The sequence below is a fragment of the Triplophysa dalaica genome, chromosome 3 (assembly GCF_015846415.1).
Source record: "Triplophysa dalaica isolate WHDGS20190420 chromosome 3, ASM1584641v1, whole genome shotgun sequence".
In the NCBI taxonomy this organism is placed as follows: domain Eukaryota; kingdom Metazoa; phylum Chordata; class Actinopteri; order Cypriniformes; family Nemacheilidae; genus Triplophysa; species Triplophysa dalaica.
In genome coordinates this window covers 11,292,861-11,312,629 of record NC_079544.1, presented here as the reverse complement: position 1 = coordinate 11,312,629, position 19,769 = coordinate 11,292,861, and the positions used below count along the sequence as shown (strand labels likewise).

Below are 19,769 nucleotides of genomic sequence, written 5' to 3'. Positions count from 1 at the left end.
AAATATTAATTAGTTTGCGCGCTTGACGCTGCAAGGTTACCAAGCAACATCGGATGACTAATTTAATATTCACCAGCAAATCCTTCGCCATTGTATGATTCGTAATATTTGGACATAATTGACACAGACACGTCTTACGATCCAATTATTTGGAGATTTAAAAAATAAATGAAGTAATACTGTTGATTAAATAACTGTCAACTGTGACTCTTATTTATATAAAGCAAAACATGATATTTTAATGGGAATACATTAAAGCTTTTGAAGTTCAATATTGTCACTGACTAATCTTGTGATTTTCAGTTCAAAAGGGACCAGAAATGTCATGTTTGCAATCTTCAAGCGGTGACACTAAAGCTTAAATAAATGGAGGTTTGATGACTTTTCCCCTCCGAATGAAAAAACTCCCTCTTTTTAGAAAAAGTGTCAAATTTTATAAGGGATGTCAAAGAAGGCCTAGAAAGTGGCCGAAATGTCATTGATTTTTAACTAATAAAATGTATACTTTTTCTGAAAAGAGGGAGTGTTGCACCATTTTTTCATTAAGTATGTATTTGTGGTTGCACCTCCCTTTTTTCATGGTTGAGAATCTTTTCTTTGACAAAAAAACTTCCCCGTGAGACAGCACATCTCAGGGCACTCATACCATGTGTTTGCTGATCCGCGCATAATCCTGTTCATTGAATGGATAATTCACCTAAAAATGAAAATGCTGTCATCATTTACTCATCTTCGGGTTGTTCCTAATCTTTATACATTTCTTTGTTCTGATGAACACACGTAAAGATATTTGGAAGAATGCTTATAACCAAACAGATTTAGTCCCAGATTGACCACCATAGTAAGAAAAAATATAGTAGTCAAAAGTGCCCCAGAACTTTTTGCTGTCCTACATTCTTCAAAATATCTTCTTTTGTGTTAAAAAAAGATAAGTATTTTTTCCTACTATAGGATTCAATGGGGGGTAAGATCTGTTCAGTTATAAACCTTCTATCAAATATCCTTCTCTGTGCTAACCAGAACAAAGACATTTATACAGATTTGGAACAACTAAAAGGTGAGTAAATGATGACAGAATTTTTTATTTTTGTGTGAAGTATCTCTTTAAAAGCAACCTTAACCGGTAAGTACTGACTTCTGTTTCTTTTTACTCTTTCTATCCTTAAAAAAAACCCTTAGCTTTGTATACTGTAGGCTATATGAGACATATATGAGCTTTCGATAAAAGCATCTGCTAAATGACTAAATGTAAATGTCAAAAATAGGGACTTGTCACTAGACTGAATCAGTGCCATCAATCCAGATGACATATTTCTGCAGGAGTGTTCAGTGTCATTCTCTCTTCTTTTCAACTGGTATTTTCAGCATTCATGCCAGGTCGTGTGATGCTATAATGAATGTTATCATCAACTTTTCCTGGCATGCATACACATTCTGAAAGATGTCATATCATTACAGACATGCAAATCTCTGTGCAGTCCCTCTGATTTTGCAACAAAAAGTACCATCATGCTTCTAGACATGGAATTAATTAAGGCAAGCCAAAACCTGCATTCTAATGATACAGTAAGTTTGTATTTAGCTCAGTTCAGTTCGACAATAAAGCTCGAACTGAACTGAGCTCATCACTATAGTGACGAAACAAAGAAAATGCCTGAAAACAAGGTGTGTTTCCCATTCAAAAGATTGTTGCCAGACATTTGGATTAAGATAAGAATCCCTTTACAGGCCCAGGACCCTTTTCCATCACACAAAAGTGGACCTGAGAACTGATTTATTATTTTCCTATACAGTGCCTAAACTGCCTAATAAATCTACAGGTTACGTAAAACCATTCATATTTCAATCAAGTTGCGATAAGAAATTATTTCCCCATGTTCCCTTTTCTCCAATATTCTGTCTGGAGTTTTCATTGTCATTGTCTACAGCAGGCAAATTGTCTACTGTGCCCTGTTATATAACCCAATACATATAGTACTTCTGCTTATAACCAGACAGATTTGGTCCCCCGTTGACTACCATAGTAGAAAAACATACAATGGTAGTCAAAAGTGCCACAGAACTGTTTGCTGTCCTACATTCTTCAAAATTTCTTCTTTTGTGTTAAACAGAACAAATAAATGATAAAGTAATTTTCCCTACTATGGGGGGGCAAGAACAGTTACATTTAGTCATTTAGCAGACGCTTTTATCCAACGCTTTTGGCAGACGCTTTAATTTCTACATTCATTTCTGGTATACTGCTGTGTTCATGCGTACTCTCCATGGAACGTTCAACGTGGAACTGTTCTTCCTAACATATTTCTCTGTGTTCATCAGAACATAGACATTTATACAGATTTGGAACAACTTGAAGGTGAGTAGCCTAAATGATGACAGAATTTTCATTCTTGGGTGAAGTATCCCTTTAATGTACTAAGATGTGATATATTTTTATTTTTATTTATCCAACACATTGAGCAGCACGTTTCAGGCATGAATGGTTCATCAAACAGGAATGTCTTGTTGTTTCATCCCTGAGTCACAACATGCAGTCAAAGTCCATTACAACAGTGCTTGGGATATTTCCTGAAGCTACAGGACAGAACTTTGACAACTTTTAAATTTTAGCGTTCCTCTTTAGCAAAATTATGAATCCCTGCCATAAGAGCTCCATTAATGCTCTTAATACTAGAAGACTGCTTGTGAGAGTTTAAATAAGGTTTATTTTGTCTGATCTGGCTAATATTTGGGATTGGATTCAGAGTCAGGAAATTTAAAAAGAAAGAACTGCTACTGCAAAATAAACAAAGTTCAGCTTTAGTGTCACTGTTTGGAAGGTAGACTCATGCAACTCTCATGCAACATTTCTGCCACTTAAAGACTAGAGTTCGTTTGTTTACCAAGGACAAAAACAACGTAGATTGAAAAGCAACATTACTGTTTCATTTGGATGTCTCACTCCATCTAGTGGTTCATCTATGCAATAGCTCTTATTTTGGATTCAAAGATATAAAATGACAGTGGAGAACAGCATTGGAGAGAAAGCACACTGTGAAGAATGGAGGGAGAGAGGGTTTGAATTATCATGACCAATCACTTAGTGCCCAAATGCATGCCTAAATAAACATCTGAGCTTTGCAGATGTTTTGTAATCTCATTATTTCTGCATTCCTTTCTTGAATTCATATTTTTTCATGCATACTCTCAATGGACCATTCAACATGGCTCTTTCAAAACGGACAGGGTGAGTCTACTTATAATAAGTGTGGTATTTGACTGTATTTTGTGGTTTACTGAACATGCGATAATTTCAGTCACCAAAGCATGGGATGTTTTCTGTTAGATTTGTTTGAAAAAGACTTTGTTATATTCAATGTACAATATAAAGACTTCATGTAGCTCTCCTTTGATGGACCGATTAGCAGTGATCATTGCTGATGCAGTGAAATTCAGATGTGACAAGGTCATACCGACTTCCTACCAAGATATCAAATAATAAACACAATGAAGCTTGATTCTTTTTTCAAGGGTATGAGGGCAAAGTAGATGTGTTGTCTTGTCTCTATGGAGCAGGGCGATGCTACATTGATCACACCCATTGATTTTCTGCTGGTTCACTTCGTATGGTATCCATTCTGTAGAAATGTTAATAGTATTTACAATATGTAAATGCTCTTGACCGTTATTTGCTCTGCATTGGATTGAGTTCGCATATGCAACACAAATCCACTCAATCTTCTGTTACTTATTCAACTCGGATGCATTACAGCCTGCACAAGCCACGCATGACGCTATAAATCACAGATAAAGCAATCCGAGACGTGTTTGAGTCGGCTGACCTCTGGATGGCTGTGCAGCTGTGTCAGCACATATGCAAATGGTCTGTATACAGGGCGATTTGGCAGTAGTGAGGTACTGCGGCAACACAGGTGATGACTGGGGCTTTTGTGCTTGCAACTCTAAAGTGAGAAACATTGGATTTTGTTGAAAAGTGCTCCAGAGCGGGAATATGATGATGCGATAAGGGTAAAATATGGAACATTTAAATAGAAAACTTAATGTTTTGTTTCCATGTCTCCTTTCTTCTCCAGGGATCAGTAGGCATGGAGCCTCTCAGCCTGCAGGTGCTGGTGATTGTAACAGGTAGCTTTCTTGGGTTCCAGTGGATGTTCCACAGAGGTAGCCCTCGGGTATCTCAGCACTTCTGCAAAGGCTTCCTCAGGCTCAGCCTCACTCAAAGGACAGAATGGAACTCCAGGTGCCAGTCTCGTCTTTTAAAAGCATCAAGTTTTGTTATGCAACAGCAGTTCTTATAGATCGTTATTGATGTGCCTGTGAACGAGTCAATATATCCATGTTCTGTATGATTTTTCTTTTGTTTAAGGGCTGTCTCCACAGTCCACGCCATGGTTGTGGGACTGTTCTGTCTCTACACTTACATATTTGATGAACCTATCCAGAAAGACCCGGTCTGGTGAGGATTTAAAGATGCATTTCATTATTGATGTTCCACAATTTGAACTATACTTAAGTGTAGAAATGATGTTTGCACTTGAAGGCAAAGATTCAACGTCACTGTCAGAACATTAACATTTTATTTCATTTTCATTTTATTTTGCAGATATATATAGAAATGATAGTAGCAGAGAAAAGGCAGAAATGATTCTATTCACCTTTTATTACATATTTTAGTATATTTTAGTAGTTTGAAATCATTTATGTTACAAAATTTGAAACAATTCTAAAACTGTGAAATACAGTGCATGTCTTCTCTAACTAATTTTTTTTATAACAGGGGAGATGCCACACTGGTCAAATTAAATGTGGCCGTTACGACAGGTTACCTCCTCTCAGGTGAGAGCAGAGATTTTAGACTTTCTTCCAGACGTTTTGACTGAATTCTGTCTATATTACCAGTTATCACCACAGATGTTTTGCCGTTTCAGATCTTCTGCTCATGTTTACTTCATGGGAGTCAATTGGAGAGAAATATTTTGTCTTACACCACCTTGCTGCTCTTTATGCATACTACTATGTGCTAGTGAGTTTTAAAATGAGTTGTGTATTTAGTAAGTATGATTCACATTTACTTTTAAGATTTTCAAGAGGATTTTGTGGTGTTTTCATTTACTTGTGTAGAGTCAAGGGATATTGCCATACTTTGCTAACTTCCGCCTGCTCTCAGAATTCTCTACACCCTTTGTGAACCAGCGGTAAGCAGTATATGCAAAAATCTCTTGCAAGTAAAAGCATTGAAACCCTGCTAAAATGCTTCAACAATTTGAATTGATGTGCCGATTTAGGCTGATCCGTTTATTTTTTTTCCCAAATCATATTTTTTATTGTGCATTCCAGTTAAAATCCATCAAACTGCAGTTGGTTTGTTTTGATTAATGCCATAACAACTGAAAAATACAGCTAACTAACACAATAATAACATGATGAAATAATAAAAAACATGCTTTTTGAACATTTTTAAATCTCATTTTGGAACAAAACTCTTCATATGCTGTTTTTTTCAAGAGAGAATGTAATTGTCTAATATAATTTTTTTTTTTTTTGCAGTTGGTTTTTTAATGCATTAGGTTATCCCAAACTTTCCAAACCAAGTCTACTTAACGGGGTTGCTATGGCATCTATGTTCTTCTTGGTGAGGATTGCAGTCATTCCAGCGTACTACAGCCATATGTACTCTGTCTTCGGCACAGAAGACTTTTATCGGTTACCTTTTGGGGCCCGCTGCGCCTGGGTTATTTCCAGTGTGTCACTGGACATCATGAACATCATGTGGATGCGCAGAATCATCCGGGGATGTCTGAAAGTCCTTCGTTCTGCCTGGTTGAGAAAAGCAGGAACTGAGATGGAAAGTAAAAAAACAGACTGACGTGAAGAGACTGATGGAAATGCAAATACATCAATGCACAAACTTTCCTTCCTTTATCATATTCATCCTGTTGATCAGAGCAGCTGTCAAATATCTTTGAGTTTTAGTCTAACATTGTGTAATTCAGTGACATCCTTATCTGAAACGTATTCAAGTACGTTTCTTTAGTTTTATTCTTCAAATATGGGCTTTCTACTGGAATTATATCATAGAAACATATAGTGTGTCAGTTGTATGAAATCAGGTTATTATTTGGCATTAGACTGACTATATATGTATTACAATCAGGACTATAGTTGAGGTTGCACTAAGTATTATGAAGTTGCTATTAAGATCAACAAATTTGCCTTTATGCCAATCGACATAGCAACAGCACATCTTCTATTCCACTAAGATGCTCACTGTGTTTAGAGCCCATGATACATAACTTCTCAACAATGTTAACCAGTACTGATTGTTATAGTTGATAAATACAGTGATGTGCCTATCAAAAATATAATGGCCCATATAGCGTTTGTAAAGATGGTTTACATGTATGGGTAAACTATGCTGATTGTTCTTAGAAGTGTTAAAGGTCAGTGTACTCAAGAAACCATGTCCATTTTAAATATACTATGTATGGAGAAAATAATGTTTGTCTTGAATGGAAATCATCAGGTTACACAATGGTGGCTATATATTTCTTGAAATCTATGTATAAACCATTTGTTTATTAATGTTGTTGGATGGTCGAAAATAATCACAACGTTTATAATAGCCTATAAGCTTCAATAAGATTTCAGGTATTTATCACTATTCACATACTCGTGTGTACTATGGAGCAATTAATGATGTCAATGTTCCTTAAACCCCTGGCATTAAATAAACAGTTTTTACAAATATTGTTAAAATAGATCTACTCGAGTTTTCTTTGATGTGACAAATTATATTTCATTCTGAATTATTTTTTCCCACTTGATGCTGTCTCCCAACTCCCAGATTTCCTGTAGCTCAGTGGTTAGACGATAGCCCTAGCAATGTCAAGATCATGGGTTAAATCCTAGAGATTGAACAGACTCAAATGCAAATGTATAGTATCATGCAATGTAAGTCACTTTGGTTAAAAGCATCTGCCAAATGGTAATGTAAATGTCTATGTTTTATATAAAATTTGACATATAGAAGCAATACATTTTCACCATCCAACTTGGCAATACCCCAATCACTTCTTCCAAAACAGCCAGGAACCTCGGAGTCATATTTGATGAACAGCTGTCCTTCAATGATCTGGTTGCAAAGACAAAGCGGTCATGCCGATATCACTAAGTCAACGTTAGAAAGGTTAGACCCTATCTCACTGGCCATACAGTACAACTCCTTGTCCAGGCCCTGGTAACCTCAAGGTTGGACCACTACAATGCTATCCTTGCTGGTCTTCCTGCAAAGGCTATCAAACCACTCCAGCTGTTTCATAACACAGCAACACATATCGTCTTCCAACAGCCTAAAAGGGGCTCATGTGACACCCCTTTTCATCTCTCTCCACTGGCTACTGGTTGAAGCCTGTATCATATTCAAGTCACTAATGCTTGCCTACAGAACTATCACTGGATCTGCACCGGCATACTTTCACACCCTCCTACACTCCTACAACCCATCAAGAACCCTGTGTTCAGCAACAACAGCCCTGTGTTCCCGCTCATTCTCCTTCACAACTCCTTCCTGGTGGAACATTCTTTCTTAATCGATCAACAACATCTCTCACAACAATCAAAAAACTACTTAAAACGCATCTCTTAATGTGAATACTTGACAGACAAATGAGAAGAAAAAAAACACTAACCCTCTCTCTTTCTCTCAACAGGTATTGGTCTAGCTTTTGCTGAATCTAGTAACTTTGTATTAGCACCAATTGTATTATTGCTCCTCTATGACATATCGCTTATGGCTCCCTGAACTCTCTGTAAGTCGCTTTGGATATAAACGTCTGCTAAATGACTAAATATAAATGTATTTTTTTGTGTGTGGTTTGCCCTCACGTGATGACTGCTGTTTTGTAATTGTAATAAGTAAATTATTTATTACTATATTTACGAATGATTTCAATTCATAAATAAATAATAATAAAACGAATACAACAAAAATAGGCAAAACTACTACTCTCCAGTGCTCTAGGGGCAGACTCCCTGAGCGCGCCACACACAGAGCGTGATGTAAGACCCAGAGCATTGTGGGATATGAGGCATGTTTCTTGTGCGCGACATTGACAGTAGAGGTGGAAGGTAAGAAGTGTTTACTTTTGTTTCATTAGATATCGTTTAATCTTTCACCAACAATGTTTGGTAATGTAGCGTGTGGATACAGACATTGTTTACGCAATATGTAACGTTACCGACAGATTCGTGCTCAGGGCCATGAGTGGATGAGACATGTGTAACACATGTTTTTATAGCTTTAAGTAAATACTCTTTTCTATATAATAATGCAGAACTTTACGTTTGATCTTGAGACCCTTGTACTGGGATCATCGTTAAAGGAAGACACTTGGTTGTCATATTTTTTATATCTGACAGTGACAGCAATGAATGTCAAGTAAAGTTTAAAACATTTATAGCAAGGTTTATGACATGCATTTTCATGAGAACATTTTATTTTATGCATTTTAATAACTATTGTGTATGTCAACGATAACATGCAAATAAAAAAGCTGACTTTTTGTTTGGGAAGCTGATGGGAGGCACTTTCACCATCCCGACGGGTACCATTAAGGCAGAAGGCATCATGATATCTGGCAATGCACCGCCACAGGGCAGTCCCATGCATCCAGATGTTATAAAAAGTGAGACTTCATTACTTCAGTAACTGAGATAATAATGTATTTAGTTGGGAAGATTGGTTAACACTTCATTCTGATCAGTAATGTAAAGATGTGCACCTTGTCATAAACCTCTGCAACAGATGCTCCTCCACCAGAATGTCCAATGCATCAGGTGTCTGCATCTGCCGATGATCAACTGAAGAAGGCACCAGATGTGCCAGCACATCAGGACAGGGCTTATGAATTTGTAGAGTGTCCTATGAGAGCTGCCAGTGGAGGAAAACCTACTGTATCAGACATTAATCCTGCAAATATGGTATGTGTGACCGTGGAATGGATTATTCATTTTTGTATGATTATAATAGCTTCAGTTACCATTCAGTTTTATTGCGTGGTGAAAAATCATCTCTTTCCTGTCGCCATGGAATAAAGTAATAAAGTAACACAACATCTGTACTTTTTTGTATAGATGCCGCCACCTAACCAGCAAGTTTCACCCGGTCAGCCGTTTCCATTGTGTGTTGGAAGAGAGGAATCCAACATTCCTCGCGCTGGATCTGAGCAGAAGTGGGTTTATCCTTCGGAGCAGATGTTCTGGAATGCTATGCTGAAAAAAGGGTAAGTTTCTCTTGTGTTCTGCTCTGTCTGTTAGACACGATTGATGATTAGGAACAAAATAGCATCATGAATTGTAATGGTTACTCATCATGACTCTTATATTCTCAACAGATGGCACTGGAACAAAGATGACATCAACCAGAAGGACATGAAAGACATAATTAAGATTCACAACCAGAATAATGAACAAGCATGGCAGGAAATCCTGAGATGGGAGAGACTCCATTCCAAGTAAGTTTCATGCCAAATACGTGGCACAATATGTCTTCAGTTGCCGCTTATTAGATCATTTATGATTTTCTGCTGTTGTTCCTCACAGAGAGTGCCCATGTGGACCTGCTCTTTTAAGGTTTGGTGGCAAAGCAAAAGACTTTTCACCCAGAGCCAGGCTTCGCCACTGGATGGGGTAAGTAATGCTATACTTCAAATATGTAATTTCTGTTCCACTTGAAGCACCAAACAGAATGAATCCTAAACAATGGTGACATTCTGGTACTCCCAAAATTTGCCATGTCAGATATCATCATAAGATCTTTTTGGGCTTTTGTTTTGTAGGCATGATCTACCATTTGACAGGCATGACTGGATTGTTGATCGGTGTGGAAAAGAGGTCAGATATGTAATAGACTACTACGCTGGTGGCCAGGTGCCCAAGCACACCATCCTAGATGTGCGTCCCGCCTTTGATTCCTTAGGGGCTGTTTGGGACCGTATGAAAGTGACCTGGTGGCGTTGGACCTCAACATGAACATGAATCTTTTATGATCTCTAGGATATTTATTGCTAAATATACAGTTCAGCACATAAAAGCCTTTTTTTGGTGAAAAACGCACTGCATGTCACAAACTTGATTATTATGTGCATATGCTCAAGATCTCTTTCAATGAGGTTAGCTAGGCAGGTCATTGGGGCACAGTGTGCTGTTACAGAGGAATAATGCATTCAACTATCTGTTAAATAGTGGGGGCAAACATGAACAGAAGCATTTTTATGAGGCCATTCTAAAGTGTGATTTAGATATGATCAGTCAATATAATCTCTAACTTCTGTTAGAATTTAAAAGATCCACAGTGTTAACTATCCACAGTGATTGTTTGATTTATTGTAAGGAGCCTTGTTTTTCAATTTTGTCGCTACTGTATTTAAAAAATAAATGTAAATAATGTAAATATAAATTGTCTTTCGGGTTTTCTTAATTTACTGCATTTTCCTAAATTCTTTACTACTTAGTTTTTTGCTATGTATTAACATTGTGGCTGTGTGGCTTTAAATTTTAACCAATATCAATCTCATCAATAATATTCAATACTAAAAATAAGAGTCTCCGAAATCTGTGCAGCTGTTTGAGGTTTACATTTTATTTTACTATACTTTTCCTAGTTGATTTACAGATTACTATGCAATAAACTTATGCATCAGTTCTTATTAATTCCGTTTTTAAATGTAATTTAACTGCCTGTCTGCGTCGAAAATGAATTACACGCAGGCGGAACACTTGTTTTGTAACAGTGTTTCTAGCCGGAAATATTTTTTTTCGTACACAAACAAATTGCCAAATGTGAACCTGTTTTATCATTATGACAGAAATATCATTATAGTCACAGATAAAGTGAACATAAATATCGCGATTTTACGTGGGATACTGAAATGCCAAAGGAGGCTCTTGATGAAATCTCGGTTTTATCAGCCATCTACTGCGAACAGGATGAATTCGAGCTTCTCGAAGAGTCTGGTGAGTTTCAATTGTTGGTTATCTTAGACACACATTAAACTTACAATGTTAGTAGTAAAAGCTATTATAGTTATTGTGTCTAAATGTTACAGTAAAATAAAAATCAGTAAGTCTGAAAACTTCTTAAATTGTTTTGTTAAAACTTCAATAAATTGTGGTTGTTGCTATTTGTTGTTAGCCAAAGGGAATCAAGATTCTCGACTGTTGTCGTTTAGTTTGCATTATAAGGCACTGAATGTTGATAAGTTGTATTATTATATATAAATTGTTTTATTCATATGTCGTCTCAAAACTTTGCATTACTGCAGCAGAGACCGGACTTGTGTACCGTATAAATACACTGACAGAGAGAAACAACGAGAAAACTCCCCTGAGTCTTATTTTCCACATCCCTCCCGACTACCCCAACAATCCTCCAGATATCAGTATCAGCTCCAGCCATCTCTCGAGGAAACAGTGCCGTGACCTGAGAAACAGTTTACTGGACACAGCCCGCTCACTTCCAGCAGAGCCAATGGTCCATGACTTAATACTGTGGCTTCAGGAAAACTTCTCTGACTTAATCAACACAGCAGGCTGTCATTCAGCTGAGATCAGACCAGAACTTGAAGATGAATCTTGGATGGCTTTACTTCTTATAGATCACATGAGATCCAAAGCAAAATACATTAAACTGATTGAAAAATGGACCTCAGAATTGTGTCTCAGTGGTAGACTCTTTATGGGCAAACTGATATTGATTCTGCTGCAAGGGACAAAGGAAAACATTAAAGTAAGAGTATGCTTTGATAATAAATCTTTGTAAAAATTAAGATTATTTGTATTCAAGATGCAATATATATATTTATTAATTTTGCATATTAGATAGATTCACAGTGATTTCTTACCCTTGATCAAACCCATGACTTAGTTGCCAGTACAAAGCTCACCAGTTGACCAACAGAACTACTTGTGTTTCTTAATCTCAATTTTTTCATGTATCCTCATTGCAAGTTGTATTCCTATTTTCCTCAAAACACATTTGTTAGACATGTTTTAGCCAGCGTTTGTATCGTTTTTGGTTACACAACACTTGCAGATGTTTCATGTGTACACAAATACTTAAGATATGCAAGTATCCATAATCTAACTCTCTGTAGGAATACATCCACCTTCAGAGGACGGTGAAAGTTGACGTTGATTCATCTGGGAAACGCTGTAAAGAGAAAATGATGAGTGTCCTTTGTGAGATTCCATCATCAGAGGAGAACATATTGTAAGGCCCAGGATGCTTTTTCATCTTTTTACATTGGAAATTTGTATGATTTATCACATTATTAATACTCCACTGAGCATTGTGTCTTTTCTTTTTTCAGGATGACAACATTTGAAGTGAAAGACATTTTATCACTAGATGAACTCAAAAGGGAATTCGAGCTTGTCGGTTTAACTGAGCTTTACAACCAGTATGTGTCCTCACTGATCTAACAGGGAACAGCAGGCGTACATCGCAAACTGCACTGTATGTGTGTTGCTTGACTAAACAGCTGTCTACAGCTTTGATGGAATTCCATATTTATTTTCTTCAGATGCTTGTAAGGTTTACATTTTTATGTACAGTAAATTAAACTATGATACTGTATTGCTTAATATAAGGACTAACATACATAGCATGACCCTTTGAAGAGAATGGGAAATATTCACATGTTGTATGAAACTTTGTGGGAAAAAATCTAATTTATAGTAAGAGAAACTATTTTGTGTTAATCTGGCATCGTTATCTGCAATGACAGAGTCTAAACTCTAGGGGGCAAACACAAGCTGTAGTTAAAGCATCAGTTCATTTAAAGTGATAGTTCACCCAAAAATAAAACTTCTGTCATGAATTCCTCAACATCAAGTTATTCCAAATCTGTATACATTTTTTTGTTCTGTTCATCACAAAGAAAGATATTTGGAAGAATGTTAGCAACTGAGATTTCTGGAGCACCCTTGACTACCATTAAAAGGGTTGTCAAAGTAGCCCCAGAAGAGATTGTTTTCCTAAATACTTTAAAATATCTTTAGTGTTCAACAAAACCAAAAAACAAAATTATATTTACTATGGTAGTCAATGGTTTCCCAGTTGCAAAATCAGTTGCTAACATTCTCCCAAATATCTTTCTTCCTGTTCAACCAAACAAAGAAATGTATACATGTTTGGAACAACTTGAGGTTGAGTTTTTGTGTAAACTATCCCTGGCAAAATCCTTGATCTTATCTCCTACTTAATATGAGAACAAGCACTTAGTACAAAGTTTTCCTCATAGCACTGAATATATGGTGTCTTTCTTTCATACAATTAAGACAAAGTAAATTTTTGAAGGAGTGTGGTTGGTGTGAAGATCTTCTTTAAATAAAACTTGTAAATTGAATCTGGCACACTCGCTGACCTAAACGGTTGGCTTTGTACGTCAAACAAATGAAAACCCTTAATTTAATTTATATAGTTACTTTTGTCAGGTAGGTAAGCACGCAGGGTTTCAGTTCTTAATTCAACTTTAATTAAGAACACTGTTTTTAGCCTGCGTTTCATACACCCACATCCACATGCTATATGTGAACGTGATTGTCTGTCATCTTGTGTATTGTACAGACATCTAGTGCCTGACAGGAAGGAGCATTTGACATGAAATTACTTTTTTAGTGTAATTAACAAGGCTTAATGAAAATCACCTTCTCGCCCTTTACAATGATCCACTCTGAACTATAAATTCACCTTGCTGACCTTTTCCCTGACATGTTCTTACAAAACAACACTACTTGTTAAATGTCATCCTCTCAGTGGCATTTACTTGTATAAAACAGGGCTTTGATCCACAAGAGAAGCACACTTTTCTACCTTCCCTAGGCCGCGAGGCCAAGCTCAGCGACCCTGTGCGCCTGTCACCTGTTGAATATTTTAATTATGGCCAATTTAAACGAACAAAGGCCCGGTTGAACTTAAAACCTATTGGCCGAATGACATTCTAATTGTGCAAATTGCAACTTTTATACCTTGCTTTTCCTGTTCTTGCTAAAATCACCAATTTGGAATTCTGTCCAGCTGCTTTCGATTGGCAAAATCAATGCAGAGGCACGACCGCCACGGCCAACTGTGTTCAACCCTACCCACGTCAATGCAGTATGACCCCTGACCTGTTGAGGCACTCGACAGCATGATCTGATGTCAACTGTACCTTACGACCATACAGTGAAAGAGAAATAAATAGATGCTGCTTAATAATAATTGATTGCGGTGCGTCAGGTTGACTCTCATGGATCATTATTACTCGTGTTAATGCTCTGATGCCATCTGGTCGCAGAGATTCACATCTGTCTTTACCAGGCATTAGTTTTGGATTTATCATTATTGAGCTCGTATTCCCAATTATCATACTAGCTAAGATGCACTGGCTTGTTTGCATGCAGAGACACACTCCGGAATAATGTGTCGCGTGAATGCGAGACCCTCTCTTAATTAAACTGGAGTACCGTGGATGTTTTTTAGGTGAGTGATAAATCCGCTGTTAATCAAGTCAACAAAACAGAAAGGAGTGTGTTGGCTTTAGTGCGAACACATGGGGAGGATGAACATGGTGATTTGGGAAATAGCTTATTGTCTTGGGCTTGGTTAAGACTTCTGTGTAAATATTTAAAGTTTTTCTCTATTTTACTTTGACCTGTTTGTGTCTTTGCTTTAGACAGCTCTGATACAATCCTAGAATAATAGATGCGAAAATATGAAAAATGAGACCAAAGATAACTTGTGTAGTAAAGTGTGAGCTTGTATGAGGTGTGGATGAACAGAAGAGGGTGATGTTGTGCTGTTGAGAACACACGTGTACACACGTCAAATGTGATTTCTTTCGGGTAATCCTCAGTGTAACAAACACGTTACCCAAAGACAGACTGCTGCGAAGAAAGTTAGGAAAAGAATACAAAAAAGGAGCACAAAAACTGCGATGAGGTTTCTGACCGATATTAAAGATAAATGTGCAAAATGTGTAGGTGTCAGGTTATCACATTTTTGGCCCCTCCTTCTTTCCCATCTGCCCACCGTCTCTTTGTTGTTGTCATTTACAGCTAACCTTCTCAAATCCAGTGACGTGTGTGGAAATCACAGTGATCTGACAAGCCATGCAGTAGAGAGCCACAGATGGGTCCAAAGCAAATGTCCCTAATGGTACAGATACTGTATGTCTGCATATAGAGAATTACATTTATTCTTTAAATCTCTCCATCTAAAGGATCTGACAGGTGTAAGAGGCCTATCAGGTGTGTCCGTTTCTGGGGACATCTACTACTTGTTGATGTGTGTTTGTTGTTTTTAATGTTGCCCTATGTAAGATTAAACAACAAAGGTGACCGTGCATTTGCCAAAACTTTGTAATAATCTGCCTTTACATTTTGGAAAAGCCAAAACACTAACTATTTTTAAATCCAGTTAAAAAAACTTTTTTATAGCTTAGCGTTTAACTCTGTGTGAGAGCTGCTATTTTTATTTCATTTTATTCTATTTACTCTTATCTTACTTGCAAACTTTTTAATAATTCGTCTTTTTGATTTTCTTATATTGTATTGCTTATGCTTTTACAGCAGAACTTGTTGTTCTGAAAAGTGCTTTATAAATAAAGCTGGCTTGACTTGACTTAACGCTTTCATGCATGAATTTATGCAACCTCAGTCAAGATTTGAACATTAGTTTAACATATGTGAACATACTCCGAAAATATAACTTTGTTATCTTTGATTGAGGAACGCCATGTCAAAGATCTATATCATAGTGAAATTAAACCTTTGTTGTTTATTATATCATTACTAGATTTTAAGATAGCACCCTGGTGATATGCAAACATTGGCGTATCATATGCACGCAAAATCGCAATTTGGCCTACGTATTAGACGATAATGCAACAGGGTGTTATTTATACGCAATTGGGTGCGACCAGGTTGGTTTTGCAGTTATAAAGTCATAAACCTAATCTCAAGCAGGCAGAATTTTATTCCGGCTAATGTTTTGTCCACATTAAGGCTTCTTTTTTGTCAAGAATCACTTGCCACTAACCTGCAAAGTTTGTACACCAGTGTGGTTGTTTGGCAGTGCAGCTTTTATGTCCAAGTCATTGCTGATGTCCATTGCTTTCCAGTTTGTCTGCAATAGCATAAATGAACTATTGGTGGTCTATGAGGAGATTCGGTTATCCTGCTTCTAACGCTGATGAGAATCTGGATGCTCTGCTGGAGAGTGCAGATGGTCAGATCTGACGCCTGTGGCTCTCCACCCATCACGTATGCTGGGTGAATATTGCCATTACTGTGGAGGTCAAAGCCAGGAAGGTCTCCCGAGGAGGCCCTGGTCATAACGTCAATTACAGTGCAATTGGGACCGAGATAATTTTACCTCCGGCACACTCTGCGGAGCTTCCACTCGATCACATGAGAGAGTTTTTGCTTTATATTTAGTGCTACTATTTCTGTATGCGTATATCTCAAGAGAGGTTTCCCGTTTATTTCTGTGAGGGCCCAAAAGCAGCTCGCTGTGCTTAAGAGCTCAGCGAGTTGCGGTCGGTGCACTCAAGAGCGTGGTTACTGCAGCTCCTGAGCGGCGATAACTGCACACGACCTTCTCACCACAATCTGATGAGATCCGTCGTTGTGGATCACAAACATCATTCCAAACATCATTTTTCCTACGCTGCTCCTCTTGGGTCAGCATACACATCTCACTATAACACGTCATTAAATCAGACAGAAAAACGAGCCTTAGTTTAGCAGTGCTGCTTTTGTAAACTGCTGTTTGTTAGATCTGCATGGTGTGCGGGGGATGGTGTGAACATTTTCCTTCTGCCAAGTGCAAATAGGCAGTTTTGTCCGATAGTTGCTGTTGGCAGGGTGTAAACAAAAAGCCAGTCCGCGTTCTGCAAGTTGTTAGGGGTGACGCCGGAAGTTTGTAGTTTTGTAAAATGTCATTCTCAGGCTTGGAAACAATTGGGGGAAAATTATGCTGGCAGCGGCTGACTCATCGTGCTGGAAAACAAGTGAGAAAACATATTTGCCAATGCCCTTGAAGATGACGATGTGAGCTGCCTAATTGCTGGGAAGAGGATAATTGAGCCACCTGCCAGCTTAATGGCACATTTTCACATGTGTCACCTCCTCGCTTTGAGATGCTCAGATACGCACAAATTTGTCAGCATGCTAAAATTGCATTGCAGGCAGAACTTAAATAACAGCGTATTTCTATCAAAAACAATTACTTTCCGTTTCTGCGCCAGGGTCAGTGTCGGAATGTAGCAACTTTGATTTGTATCCATCTGGCAGAAGAAGTCTGTGGGCTGGATTTAATGCACCACGAAACTCGGAAGGGCCATGCCCCACACATGAAAAATATTAGAAAACCTCAAATAATCACTGCTTTAGTATTGTCAGATAAGAGTTAGTTGCTTTTGGGGCTTTTAGCATTAATATATAAAATAAAAAATTTCACTCAAGAAGATAAAGATTTACAAGATATCTAAATCAGGTTTCTATAGTCATGACGTCAGTGTAACAATGAAATGTGAAAAGCGCTTCCTGTTTCATTTTTTTTCCTAAAGTCCTAAAGATTTAACATTTCTATTCAATTCTAAATCTTGTGTTGGTTGTATTTTGTTGAAGTCTCATTTAAAAAAGCTGAAACTGGAAGTGCTTCTTGACCATTGCTGTTACATTTTGTTAACTGATCTATACTATCATATAAGGTCTATTTTTAAACATTTGTGATGTGATACTTAAATTTACAGTGTATAAAGGTAGCTAACAAAATGTAAAGACTGAAAAATTCCAGCCAAAATCTCTGTTGCCAGAGTTTTACTTCCAAAATATACAGAAAAGTAATAATACCATAAAACACAAAGACATTTCCCCTCCCCCTTCATTTTCTAGGAATAAGAGAGTATTGTGTGTTTTTTAGCATCCTAAAGTATACTTCCTTATGCATTGAAATTAAGGGACAACAAACTGTTGACTTTTTGAATGAGACCACCTTCGCTGTAGAGACATATAATATATGAAATGCAAATAGCACACGAATGTGACTCACTAAAAGTATATTTCACAGGTGGCACATTTTCTAAAACGCACATTTTCTACCAGAACCTCATATGCAATATTTTCTTATAGCCCTGGCTTCGGGCTTTTATTTGCAGGGCTTCCTTGATGCGCTTACTATAATTTCATAATGGAATATCACTGCAATTATGGCAACAATGCAATTACTGAGAGACCTGGCAGCTGTTTATTATTGCTGGCCCTTTACGGACAGGCCCGAAATGCAACACGTTGAATGACAGCAACACAAATGCTGTACACACAATGCAAATGTGCTTTTCTCATTACTCATAATGAGTTGGACCTCATGACCTGAGCATCATTTGAATATTGAATATCCCACAACAGACTGCAGTGTCCATTATTGCCTAAGTCTCTGGCTCATACTGTAGGTGACATAGCACATGTAGATTTGAATAACAGATGATCTAAGTGAGGAACAGATGATGCTCTTTCACTTTGTCGTGTGCTCAGGAGTGTTTTGGCCGTCTGGGAGATATGAGTTTGAATGTGAAAACAGGTAGCACAGACGTCTGGAGGCGTTAACCACATGTTTGACTAAAGCGATGATGCATACCTAAATTTTAATCATCATTTACAAACAGCCCCCTAGATTTAATTCCATCTATAAAAAAGAGAACCCGAAGTGATTGACGGGTTTATTCAAGGACGGTATAAACGAGGTAAATTATGCTAGCCATTATCTCACATAAGACTTTTTGTTCACATGGTGTAGTACAGAATGCCTTTTTGTTAGATTGTTTTACAGCTTTGAATTGCTTATTTATTTTTTTAGAAAAAGGAAGGAGACCAACTCAGCGATGGAGGGATAATTGTGTTCATTAGATGTATTCATTGCAAGACTTCTTTCTGTCAGGGAGATAAAATATATATTTTCTTTTTAAAGGGAAAGTTTGGTCCAAAAATGAAAAATCTGTCAAACTCAAAATGTCGCAGTGACTGGTTACATAAAATGTTCACTTGTTCACAAAATTTAACTGAGCCAGTTGTGAAACTTGGAACTATCTAGTTAAATCTTTCTTTTGTGAAATGGAAACATAATTAGTGTTTAAGCAGAAGGCCCAACTTGCTTAATGGATTAATAGTAAGTAGTAAGTACAATAATGACACCATTTTGGTTTTAGGGTTTGAACCCTTTAAAGGTTCAGTGTATGGAAAAACAGTTAGTTTCGAATAAAACGTCTTAAATCATTCGTCCTAAGACTGAAAAATCTGTCACATCATAGTTATGCTCTCACAGTGTGTGTGTAAAGTTATAACTTAAATCCACGTAATTCCGCTGAGATCTGCAGGTGCGCATTCCGTGGATTTAAGGCAAGCATACACGCACAACGTGAGTGCTGTTTCTGTGACAGATTTTTTAGTCTCCGGACGAATGATTTGAGACGTTTCAAACAAAACTAACTGCACAGGAGTTCAGGAAACATAATTTAGCTAAATCATTGCCATGGCAGTTCTACATGTGTGTTATTTGTGTTGACACGCCAGACGGTGCGCTGTAACTCATAATCATTTAAAGAGACATGCACCAAAACGGGTTGCTGTGAGCATATCTGTTTTTGACGAGGCAAAACGGGTTTTGTTTACACAGCCATTGAGTGTTTTTAAGCAAATATGTTCCAGACAGTTCATGAAGACACTAATAA

The 19,769-nt window shown here is 37.4% G+C and overlaps 3 protein-coding genes across 4 annotated transcripts; all 3 read left to right on the top strand.

Annotated features, from left to right (window-relative positions):
- Positions 1–4,085: 4,085 nt before the first annotated feature.
- si:dkey-10f21.4 (Transmembrane protein 56-B-like) lies at positions 4,086–5,866 on the top strand. The gene is made up of 6 exons (XM_056744208.1): positions 4,086–4,240; positions 4,367–4,456; positions 4,778–4,836; positions 4,929–5,023; positions 5,122–5,195; positions 5,548–5,866. The coding sequence occupies exons 1-6, from the start codon at positions 4,086–4,088 to the stop codon at positions 5,864–5,866; spliced, it is 792 nt and encodes a 263-aa protein (XP_056600186.1).
- Positions 5,867–8,050: 2,184 nt separating this feature from the next.
- On the top strand, positions 8,051–10,456 carry LOC130417925 (holocytochrome c-type synthase). Its single transcript, XM_056743791.1, has 7 exons — positions 8,051–8,127; positions 8,573–8,684; positions 8,804–8,979; positions 9,133–9,281; positions 9,393–9,512; positions 9,601–9,687; positions 9,837–10,456. The coding sequence occupies exons 2-7, from the start codon at positions 8,576–8,578 to the stop codon at positions 10,027–10,029; spliced, it is 834 nt and encodes a 277-aa protein (XP_056599769.1). The 5' UTR covers positions 8,051–8,127; positions 8,573–8,575; the 3' UTR covers positions 10,030–10,456.
- Positions 10,457–10,807: 351 nt separating this feature from the next.
- Positions 10,808–15,661, top strand: rwdd3 (RWD domain containing 3). 2 transcript variants are annotated; one of them, XM_056740747.1, is made up of 4 exons: positions 10,808–11,013; positions 11,325–11,785; positions 12,153–12,268; positions 12,369–15,661. In XM_056740747.1, exons 1-4 carry the CDS (start codon positions 10,929–10,931, stop codon positions 12,478–12,480), a joined length of 774 nt encoding a protein of 257 aa, XP_056596725.1. In that variant the 5' UTR covers positions 10,808–10,928; the 3' UTR covers positions 12,481–15,661. The 2 variants fall into 2 exon arrangements, with proteins under 2 accessions (XP_056596725.1, XP_056596719.1); XM_056740741.1 differs by having other exon boundaries at positions 11,322–11,785.
- The last annotated feature ends 4,108 nt before the right edge of the window (positions 15,662–19,769 follow it).